General features: G+C 35.2%; 1 protein-coding gene across 1 annotated transcript in view; it reads right to left on the bottom strand.

Annotated features, from left to right (window-relative positions):
• CCDC73 (coiled-coil domain containing 73) overlaps positions 1–12,398 on the bottom strand; it is a 61,130-nt gene that overhangs the window by 31,009 nt on the left and 17,723 nt on the right. The window contains exons 2-5 of the mRNA XM_063289521.1: positions 9,293–9,364; positions 8,544–8,615; positions 5,550–5,585; positions 4,305–4,379 (exon numbers count right to left, since the gene is read on the bottom strand). Coding sequence (XP_063145591.1) covers positions 4,305–4,379; positions 5,550–5,585; positions 8,544–8,615; positions 9,293–9,364 — 255 coding nt within the window. The remainder of the gene's footprint in view (positions 1–4,304; positions 4,380–5,549; positions 5,586–8,543; positions 8,616–9,292; positions 9,365–12,398) is intronic.

The raw sequence follows: 12,398 nt of genomic DNA, 5'->3' as shown, positions 1-12,398 counted from the left end.
AAGGGGCAAACAGTGAGGTAACCAAACTTAAATGGGATTGTGAAGAGCTTCAAAAGGATCTTTCTATCCAGGGTGAATGGGGCTCAAAATGGCGAATGCAGTTAAATATTAGTCAAGTGTAAAGTGAATTATATTGATACAAAAAAAAAAAATCAAGCTTCACATATACATTAATGAGCTCTGTGCTGAGAGACAGTGAACAGGAAATGGATTTTAGTGAACTGAATTAAAATGTCAACATAGTGTGCAGCTGGTATATATCAAAAAACCCAATTCCAAATTTGGAATCATAGGAAAATAAGAGTAGAGTAGAGTAGAGTAGAGTAGCTGGGCCATAAACAGTATGTTCAAAGAAAGTAAACCTAAACCTATTCACCTGAATAAATGTGAATTATGTTAATTAAATAATAATTAACCTATATTCCAAATGTGTGTGTGTGTGTGTTGAAAAATAAGATTTCTCTGGTTGGCAAGCTTAGAAATGAAGAACAAATAGTGTAAGAAGGGAAAGCAAGCCCTGGAGCAGCAGCTCCTTTCCTAGCTATTGGGTAGGATTAAGTTAGTATCCTTGCCGTGACATGGGAAGATAAGGTGCAGTTTCTCAATGGCCCTAGTAAAATAATCTGCTTATAGGTGCTGCTACTATCAGAACTGCATAACAGTGTGTTTCTCCTCTGAATAAAAAAAAGCCTGATAACTTTCCTGATCAGCTAAGTAAAGAAGCATTTCTGTATGATTTATGATGTTCTGATGCTGTATACATGATAGAATAAATGAACTATTTTGGTGCAACTGAGCTGGCTGAAATAAAATCAGAAGTGTCTCACTCAAAAGGCCTTTGTTATGATCAGTTTAAATAAGATTCCATCACTGGATGATATATTTTTTTCAAGTTTATCTTAGTTAAGAAAAGCAAGGGAGCATTTATTACTTTAAAACCATGTAACATGCTCACCCAACCATGAAGTACACTATATATCACTTCTGCTGTGTCATGAATTGAGCAGGGCATAACAAATCCTTTCAGCCTTTTGCACAGAAGGTCAACAATGTGAAGGAATTTGCTTTTACAATAATCTCAGCATTAACTGGATTATTAAATAAACAAAGAATGACATCAAAATAACCAAGCTATTTATAAAGTTAATGAGAACAGAGTAATCAGTACAGAATTAATGGCAGATAACATTTTTCCCATTGTTGCAGAGTAAAAAGAAACAGCACAAATAAATAATGCAAGGATCTTAAAGAATAAGTTTTTGGTAAAATGCCCTATACTCAGGTTAAGGTGTGGCTTAAAAAATTATGTATAAGTATTTAATAGTGACAAGTTACTCTGGTTTCATATAGTTCCAAAAGATGTTTTCAGAATCCTGTTTTACGTTTCTGATTGAAATATTTTGTTTTCCTTAAATTTAAAATAGAAAGAAGCACATCCAGGAAATAGTTTCTATTAAAGTAGCTATGTTAATTTAAATATAATTATTCTAGTGTGAACATTTTGGAAGTAAAAATGAAGTCTCCCTGTGAAGTTCTATTCTTGTTGGCAAGAAGAAAATTATTTATTTCAGGATTAAGTACCTTCTTTTGCTGTAGATAGAGCTGGAATTTAAAAAATACTGCAATTAACAACCTGAAATAATCATTCTACATCTGCTTCAAGAGTAAAAAGAGGATATCAAGATAAGATATCCACCTAACTCCATAAGAAGATGGATTCTAAAATTCTATTTACAGACGTGCAGCAGGCTAACAGTTCTCATTTCACCAAGAAGATTGAAACATCACAAAAAAGTAAGTCCTTTTTTTGGTTGTTGTTAGGAATCAGCAGTTTCCTTTATGTTTTCAGTAACAGAATCATTTCAGATGTAAGAGTTTCATTGGTCCAGAATATTTATGTTTTGAGAGAATGAGGTAATAGTACTTTAAGTGGAGACTTTGTAGATCTTGTCCACCATAGAGTGTTGATACTAAAGGTTGCTAAAATTATGGCTGTTCTATCTTACTGCCTTGTTGAGAATCAGCCCTTCACTTTTCTAAAGCTATCTCTAAGCTAGGAGTTCTCAAAATTTGCAAACTGCAGCCTCTCTAAAATATTACATGAATTCAAGATCAGTTAATATGCTTTGGTATTTAGAGTCCCTTGGAGATGCTCTGCTCTCAGACCTTGAGATTGGACATTTTTCTACTACAGGAAGCACATTGCTTCTATGTAGGCCATTAGAAATCTCAGCTTAAGTTTGTGACTTTCCCAAATACGTATTTTAGCTTATGCGTATTTTGTCTGGCTCCAAGTTACTGTTGAACAGATTTTATTTATACATATCCTGTATCACTGTGTGGCATATGGGTTTTAGTGGCCTGGTATGGCTGTTGTTCTGCTGAAACTATGCGAAAGCCAGCATATTTGGTGAATAAAGGGGAAAAGCAGCTCAGGGCAGTTGTGTTGATGAACTAATCTGGCTGCTTGCCAGGGCTGGTGTGGGGAGATTTTGAGACAGAAGTCCCATTGGTCCAGCCAGGTATATAGGTGTTAGAGACTAGAGCCCTGGGGTGACACCCACCTCCTCAGTTGCTTCCAGTCTAACTAAAAATTGGAGAGAGAAGGAGAAGACAGAAAGTCTATGCATGGAGTGAACTGAGTGGCTGGAAAGAAAAGTTGGAGAGAGAACTTAAGTGTGCAGAGCAGTTGTCAGCTCCTGGTCAGGAAGGGAGAAGAAAGGTCCAGGGCTGGCTTCCCTAGAAGAAAGGAAGTGAAGGCCTAGAGGGATGAGAGTTCTACCCAAGACCCAAGATGGGAAGCAAGAACCCGGTTGGCTGCAGGGGGCAGCTTCACCCAAGACCCAAGAAGGGAAGGAGGGGATCAGCTGCCAGTAGCAAAGTCCTGGTCTTTGGGGAAGGACTGGACAGAAGATCCTGAGAAAGGTTCTTCCCCCAGTGGAGAAGCAATAGGCGTTCAGCTGAGCAGATCCAGGACACAGTCAAGCTGTGCGGAGCACACTACAGTAAATCCAGCCCTTTCTTTTCTTTTCTTTTCTTTTCTTTTCTTTTCTCTCTTGTTAGCCCAAAAATGAGGGAGGGAGTTAAAGGGGGAGGAAAGCAAAACAGCTAGCAGGAGAGTTAGAGGGAGATACAGTCTCTGGGAGGGAGACCTCAAGAGGAAACCAGGACTGTGTTGTATATACTTGTTGTAAATAGCTTCACTGTAAAAGGTAAAAAAGCAAAAAAAACCTCCACTGTCTTGTTTTCTGTGTCACTTAGAACAAAATACAGCTCCAGTTCAAAGAGAACCCCCTCTCACTGTGACACATTGAGCCAACTATACACAGGATACCATGTGCTATGTATCACTCATGACAGAAGAAGTTGTGTGCCTTAGTTTGAGCCATGTGTATGAGCTTTTCTTTCTCTGAGAATAGGAAGAATTATGTTACGTTCAAAAGTCTGTCAGAACGAGCTCTAGTGTGACAGAGATATCAAAAATACCATATTTTCCTAACTTGATGGTGGAGAATAGATGGGAACCTATGACTCTCCAAAGAGAAAGTGAGAGAAAACCAAATTTCAAGAGATTAGCACTTTCTGGACTTTGCCCATTAGAACACCATCCTGAAGAGTTCTGTTTGCTGAGTGATAACATAATTGTTCTGGAAAGAAGTGGCGATACCATATCTCCCTCTGTGAAGAAAATATAATCTCTGATATTAGAAATCAGAAGAATTTCTTACTTTTTCATGCTGACAGAAAAATTACAGCCACAGTAAACCATGTTTACATTTTCAAAACCTATAAAATATATGCTAATACATTTACTGTTACATATTTTTGCATTTATTATATGTATCTGTGCACATCTGTTTGGGGGAGGGACTTTGTCTTGTTACTGTCTCTCATTCTAAGCAGTCACAAATATTTGCTGTAGTTTGTAGAAGGTGACTACTGTATAGCAAAAGCAGCCAAGATCAAATACTCCATGAAAGCTTATGACATAACACATTTGAACATTTTGTTGTGACTGACAGTGGGAAGAGGACTTCTTATTTTCTCTTTGATTAAATATGTTGTTCTCCTCAGCTCTTTGCAGAATAGATAAATTTTTCAGTCTAATATAGCAAACATGTAAATAAAAGCTAAATCTACCAATGGGCTGGCTGGGAAAAGACTGGGATTCACATTATGTTATTCTTCACTGATAATTGGCAGAATCAGATTATTTACTTCACCCATCATGCATGGTCTTCACTGTTGTGCTGTATAACATCAGGATGTAAATAAATAAATCTTTGAATTCAGTGTTAATGTACCTGTAATTTTTTAAATGTTTCTTTCAGTCCTTCCATTTCTCTTTCTTTTGATTCCACAACAAGCAGGTGTTTTCCCTTCAAAGAAACATTTCTTATGTCATGCATTTCTTGAATAAGTTTTCTGAAATATATTTATTATTATGGATAAATAATAATAAATTGGATATAAATGTGCATATTTATTTTGTGAGTACACATATTTGAGAAAGGCTATCTCCCAAGGGATCCAATGGAGGATAACTAATAATATGTGTATAAGGATGTCATGATGCAAATTCTGTAACTTACATACTATGCAAGTATGTAAAGACAGAATTTGTATTGTGATGTCACACATGTCACTTTTCCATCATCGTAGCCAGCTGCAGAGGCCTATGTTTCTCTGTGTTGAATACTGTTACTGAATGGGATTTCCTGTTATGCCGATTTGAAAGCTAGACATGTACTTATTCCAAGGATATTGAGAATGATACTTACTGAAAAATATATTGTATCCCACTTGATATTCTTCTACAGTATACTTATTGTCTGTTTTGAAATTGTTATAAAATACTTCACAGATTCTGTTCACTATGCAAGGAATGTATTATCCTATTTATTTATTTGCAAAATGTGACCTTTTTAATTTTCATATATGGTATTTTAATTTTAAAAAGCACAATATGCAGTGAGCCTCTAAATTATATTCACACATTCTGCTATTTCACAGTAACCTGCCAATTGCAAAATTCAGCTTCTTCACTTCTCTAAAGTACAGTAATTACATATAAACTTCATTAATCCAGACATTCTGTAATTATTTCTTTAGGCCATATTTTGACCAAAATCTAGAATGGCTTATTTATTTGTATCAATATTTATGTATCATCCTATTTTGAAGGATCCAGTGGGTTTACAACATTGGTTTTTTTAAAAGATCCTAAACCATAAAAAACACAAAAACGTTTTTTTAAAAACAGATTATAATGGTACCAAAAAGCATATAATGGATCCATGAAAGAGTATGATGTATACTTAGGAATATAGCTGGTGTTTCCTTCTGGAAGCATACACATGAACATCTGGGAAGCTATGTTGAAAGACTGTCAACATTTTGAGTGGGACTTACTAGTTGTTGTACACATTGCTATTAGAATGTAAGAAATGAGCCCCTGCAAATACCTTCCATACAAAGCACTTAAAATCTCAACCACTAACTGAACTTCCATTAATTGAACAGGTAAATTATATAAATGTTCATATTACCTTTTCTTCTTCCATAACAATCATTTTTGCTTGAAACTTGAATGCCAAAAAGAAAAAAAATAATAAATAGTATGTTCAAACAATGTTCAACATTTTAGCCAAACCAGGACATTCTTATTTAGTTAATAGAAAATATTATTACACTGTAAGCTTCCAGCAAAATTTATTAGCTTTCACTGCAAAGGAAATTTAATTCCCAAATGGGAGCAGACCCCTCACTGAGAACTCTACAGGAAAAAATATCATGTATCAGACAGGAATAAATCCCAAAGTTTTGTTATCCCAAAGTTAGTTATCTGTGGAAGAATACAGGACTTTAAATATGTACAAAATTTATATATATTTATTAATTACATTTATATTCTGCTTTTTGTAACAGGAGCTCAAGGCAGTGTACATAATGCTTCCTCCTCCTACGTGGGCTTCTGTAGCTGAGGGTAGATTAGAACCTTGGCCTCCCACTAGTCCATCAGCTTAACCACTACTCCACACTGGTTCTCAAGGAAAGAAGAAGTAACAGAAAGTAGTTTTGTAATAAGCCAAGCTTCCAATCACAATTCATGATTTTATCAGATCACTGTGTTTTGGGAGGACAGATGTTAAAGCAATATATCATAGGACTTTCCAAAATTCAGATCTCTTTGTTAGGTTCCCCCCCACCCATTAGCAGGAATGTTAAAACAGTGTTTGTGGATCTATAAGATCTTACTTAGAAAATAGTAGATGTTCAAGTTGTTCTGCTTTGCTACCATATCTATACATCTCTCCAGTTGTATTTTCTGTGACTTTGGTGCCATTTGATAATAAAACAGAAAAATCTGCTTTTAATTAACTACAACTTCTTAACACTTCCTTTTCCTTGGTTTGTTACCTAGAAATGTATCTATTACACATGCCATTTTCATACAAATTCTATCCTCCCATGGGAAGAAGAAAGCAATTTCCTATTCCAAATTTAAAGACTGTTATTTGAAATTTTGCAGATTTTTAAACTACTAATATTCAGATTCTGTATTTAAATTTCATGACAATTAAATTGTGTATTATAAGTAGTCTTTCTTTAGAATCTCCTAAAATTCTAAATGCTGCTTTTCCTTTAAAAAAAAAAACCCCTACTGAACCTCATTAACTGATCGGAGGCCACCATTTCTACAGTCAGATCAGCCAAATCAAGTTATAACTGTTTGTTGACATCTAGTGAGAATCAGTGAGACATGCAAAGATTTGGTTTGCTAGTTGGAGATTTGGATTTGGGGACCCCTTAGACTAAATTTCTGAAATTTCTCTAAAGCAAATTAGACGACTTTCTGATAACCTGAGTCAAGGTCTGAACCATATTTTGCAATCAATGCACACTCTATTCAAACCTAGTAGTTTTGTGCTCCTTCTTACTGTGCAGGGATTAGCCTCCCTTTAGCAGAGTGTCATGGTGGGCTCAGTTCTGAGAGGGATAATTTATGTCATTTTCAGAGTAATCACTGATCTGTATCCTTGTGGCAGATGAAGAAAGCAAACCATGCTGATTATCCTCAACCAGTACAGTAAAAAAATCTTAAAGGCAACATACAGTGTGTGCTGTTGGGACACCCAGCACTACTGGGATGTTCTCTGAGGCAGAGGTTAATATGCAGGGACTGTCCATAATTACATCTGTTTTTGATATATTGGAAATATTGTTCTGACCCTATTAAAAATGTGCAAGATCTCCACTGTCTGTCTATATGCAACTTTTATTTTAATACAGTAATGATAAATAATAAAATGAAAATTACAGTAATGTTTTCAAAAAAAATTGAGAGGACTTTTTAAGTCATAGTATATTGCGTCTGCTCAGTTTGTCCAGCAGTGCACTGCTGGATGATTAAAGGCTTCCTTCCTGCAGCATACTAAAATACAACATCTGAAATCCTCAAAGGCCTACTAGGACCCATTTACTGGGTGTTTTGCTGATGTAATCTCTTGGATTGACTAGGATTACAATATAGTGCATTATCTTGTTATGTTGTTATAGACAATTGTTGCAATCTGAGAATATGAACAAACTGCTTGGAGGAATGAGACTTGTTGCTTGCTCTTTAGACCATTGCTCATCCTAGCTTTTGCAACAGGTTAGAGTTGTACTGGGTGTCTGGGTCTTGGAGATCTGTGAAGTCCTCACAGCTCTAAAGGAGGCAATGGTGAAACATCAGCTGAAGAAGACAAATTTGGTCACACAGTTCTGGACAATTACTATCTAGTCTCAAACCTATCCTCCTTGGGCAAGGTGTTGGAGTATGAGATAGCCTTTTAATTCCAAGGAGTGTTAGATGCTATTGTCTATTTAGATCCATTCTGATCAAAATTTAGACTTGGTTATGAGATGGATACAGCCTTGATCAACCTGATGTACGACTTATGTTGGGGATCAAATGGGAAGAGTGTAACCCTATAAGTTCTTCTGGATCTCTTAGTAACTTTTGATATTATTGGCATGAAATCAACAATGAGATCCTTCAACCCTCTAATCTGAGTTGAGCCTAGGAGGCAATATATCCTTCCTAATGGAATGGTCCTAAGTGTTGATACTAGGAGCATCTGTTGTGCCACATTACCATTAACCTATGAGATTCCGCCTCCCAATCTTTTCAACATAAAATTGTTGAAGAAAGAGGTTTGGGTTGAAATATTATTAGTATACTATATAACTCTTAAATCATTACATGAAAGTTATTTTGGTACAGATAAGGGTAAACAAGCTGACACTTAATTTATATAAAGCAAGCTAGGCAGAAGCTGACATTTGATCTTGCAAACATTAGCTTCTTGCTTCCCTTCCAACTGAGTTCAATGTAACTCATTCCCAGGAAAGTGTGGATTGCAGCCTAAATCAGTTTCAAAACCAGAACTTCAAAGATAGTAAACCTTGTGAATTTATATGGCAATATTACTTTCTACATAAAGTTATAATTAATCTGTTCAGAAGTATAATAATTATTGCTCAAGAAAAAGACTTACCTGTTTTTTTAAAGTTGTAATGGCTTCCACATGCTGCTGCTTTAATGCTTCTTTCTCATGATCAATAGCTTCCTATTTGTTGACAATAATTTAAAATACGATATAGCGAAGCTGATCTTTAAATGCAACTTTTAAAAAGTTTCATCAATTATGATATATCTCTAATACATTAATATTTAATTTTCATATGCCTTAATCTTAGTTGATAAAGATGATTCCAAAAGCAGGCAATAAATAATGGATTAAGTAAGCCACACAAGATAAAAAATAACAATTACATTCTAATCAAGGTGCAAAGGAATAGATTTATTTGTGTGACAAAAAGGTATATATTTTCTATAAATCAGTATGAAAGAGAAGCAACAGCCCAACAGGATAATCCTCCAAAGAGTATGAAAAATTTATATTTCTTCTTTCAATTCCTAAATATAAACTGTTTTGCAAAGGAATTAGATTATAAAAAGCAGTAGCAATCATTCAGTGTTGGACTGTATTCAGAATTTTCTGGATTAGATAAAAGTATAAAAGTGTACTGCATTGAAATAAAAAATTTATTTAGGTTTAGTTTTGCCAAATTATAAAGCAAAGGCTTCAAACATAGGTAACATCTTTAAGATTCAATTGATTATTATTTCCACTAAATCTAACCCTAAGTGTTTAGTGGAAGTATATTAAATGGATCAAAAATCAGATTTTCCCAATTCTTAAACTTTGAAAATAATATCAAACATTATGACAAAGACACCAACCTTTTGCCATACAAGGTCCTGTTTTTCAGCAACATGCCTGCTAATTTCTTTCTCATAATGATTTTCTGAATCCTAATTTCAAAATTAAAAAAAAAACTCACTGTTGTAATATATTCCTGATAAACTTTATTATTTTTCAAAGAATTAATAACACTGATTTAGCAATTTACACTGAAAATTATTTATATCATTGCATTTTCTTACTCTATCATCCTAAAAAACTCAAAAATTATATTTATACAAATGAGAATACATTTCAGGCCATGGAAAACTTTTTTGGTTAAAACAGTCCATGGCTGGGTATGACATCTTCCCCCTCACATAACGTCTGCAAATTAACTTATGGAAACTTGTTCACCTAATCTTTCTAGGACATGAAGTGGAGGGAGCATTACCAGTTCATGAGGTTCTTTTTAGACACTGCATGCATCTTCACAGTACAGCAAGACAAAAGGGATAGTTCATATGAGATTTATATATTCAACCTCTTTCATAGTCTGAAAGCAAAATGTTGTTTTGCTGCTGTCAAATCTTCATCAGGGGAAGTTAAGCTTTATTTTTAATTCACTGAAGCTTTCAAACATTTTTGAAGCTCATTTGAAATAACATCCATTTTAAAAGCTAACACATAATATTACAAATATAATCTTTTTTAAGGAAAAGTCCACAGGTTTTCAATATCTCCCCATCTCCAACCTACCTATTTTCTAGGCCCACAGATGAGCTCCTAAGCAAGACTACGTCTCATGGATCTAATAAATCTAGCCATGAATCCTGAAATGTTCACATTTTTATCAGTTGACAAGCATTACCACCAATACTTAAATAAGAACACAGGAAACTGGCCTGGTATTGTCCCTTTAAAAACGTCTTTCCCAGACCTAGGTTTTATGTGCTGTCACAAAAATGCAGAAATCTGTGTTTACAGTATTGTTTGCAAAACATTACAATTACCAAGTGACATAAAAGTGAAATAAATATAAAAATGTAAGTTTCTAAAATATTCTTCTACACACTTTGAATAATACTCTGAATTACAACAAAGTTATTTTCTATAAATCTGTAAATGCTGAATCTGAATGCATCTTCTATTATTCCCCTATCAAGAACAAAATCCAGTAATTTTTATGCTTGTTCATAAAAGCAGGACAGTGCTTTCAAATAATTTACAAATGCTGTTTAATCATGGTCCCAACAGATCATTCTTTAATGAAAAACAGAAATATGACATATTATGTGTAAAAAATAATGAAGAAAATAGTGGCAAAGTATATTTCTTTTTTCCCACATGAAAAAAGCAATTGGGAAAAATAATTTTAAGTAGAAAAATGGAAAGATGGAAAAGGCCAGTTGCTTTCTCACTCTTAATCTCTGATTGTGAAGGCTAAATTTCTTTTGGAAAAAAAAAAAGAAAGCAATCAGATATTTTTCCCAAATGGTGTTCAATTGTGATTTTCTCTGAGATACTATCTAGCTTTTGTTTTAAAATGCTGATGTTCGATGGAGAAGTACAGGAGGTAGCAATGGCTTTAATATCCAGTTGCCTGTTTTTTCTTATTGTTGTACTGTTATTTAATTTTATGACTAATATCTGATTAGCATTTTCCAAAGCACTTACCAGGTCTTATGTGGGCTCCTTATATACATGGGTTTAGGACTTTTTTGACAGAATGCTAAATCGCTTTTTTAAACAAATAACGGAGGTCCTGTCTACCTAACATTGTTAGCCTATCAGTGCTCAGTCTCCCTGCCTCAAACATAATTTCATATCATGTATGTCCCCCTGCCTTCCTGCTTCCAGAACTTTAATGAATTCATAAACAGTATAAATAGAAATAGACACTTGGACAAAAATGTTTCAAGCATACACACACATGATGTCTATTTGATTGGCAAGTGCAAGAGGTAAATTGCTTTTGGGATCTGGAACTTCTTCACTTAATGGTGGCATATCATTATAGGGGAGTCCTTGGTGCTCTCTGAGCTTGGTTGTTTGCATGCAGACATTTCATTACCCAGCTAGGTAACAGCATCAGTGCAAGTCAGTGTGGGGTTTGCTGCTTGTATATAATCATTGCTAGTCAAATACTGTACAGATTCCCTATCAAGCTTGCAAGTGTGCTATATTTGCTAGTTTGCATGTTAGCATTTCAGTGCTAGTCTTCAGTTTAGGTTCGAGGAAACACAAACTACAAGATGGGGGATGTGGCAAGCAGTCTAATTAGAAAGAGTTTCAGACACTGGAAAAATGTGTATTCATCCATATTGAGAGCAAAAGGTAGACAAGATAAATCTTGTTTTCAAGAGGTGCTGAGGAACCTGAAAAAGAGAATTTGTGGTGCATTACAGATTTTTTGCTGTTGGAGAACAACAATCACCAGAAGAGTATCTCGTTCCAGGGATGGGATATTCCCCATGTGGGGTAGCCCTTTAGAAGAAGCCCTACTGAGTCAGGCCAAAGGCTTAGCGGTATAGCAGACAGTGTTTGAGCAGAAGCATCCAGAAAACTCACAGATAGGACAGGAGGGCACTAGCCTTCTTTTTTACAGTTATGTTCCAACAGGGTGAAATGGTGGTAGGATTTAGGCAGTCGTATGGAGCCAAAACAGCATATATTGTTAGTTCCTGGTTTGAGCAGGCAGTAGTTTGAAGGAAATTCTTTGGTACTTCCATGTGGCCTTTGTCAACTTACTTCCAGATTAACTGCAGTGCAACATAAACTGTACAAATATCAGTTTCAGCTAGGAGCTCTGTGAACAGAGCATTTTCCAAAGGCTGGGAACTTCCAACTCACCCATCTTCCCAACTATTTGACTTTTTCCTCCTCCCTGCACTTGGAAACAAATTTCATGGTATTGTTGCCAGAGGAGCCTTAAGTTGAGCACAATAACTGTTTTTTTTTAATGCTTTGAGAATGATGAACAGTTTTTGTACTCCCCAATTGTGAGGTAAAGAGAATACTGATTGGTTCATGGGACTTCTCAGACTTATAAGGACAGCAACAATGTTGGCACCTGCACAGCAGTTCAAAAGTGCTTGTGAAGATTTGGTGAAAACTAGTGGCTATGTGGAAATGCCCATCACTCTTGCCAGTTTGAAATACTAA

The sequence above is a fragment of the Candoia aspera genome, chromosome 1 (genome assembly GCF_035149785.1).
Source record: "Candoia aspera isolate rCanAsp1 chromosome 1, rCanAsp1.hap2, whole genome shotgun sequence".
In the NCBI taxonomy this organism is placed as follows: Eukaryota; Metazoa; Chordata; class Lepidosauria; order Squamata; family Boidae; genus Candoia; species Candoia aspera.
This window is presented reverse-complemented; position numbering and strand designations above follow the sequence as displayed.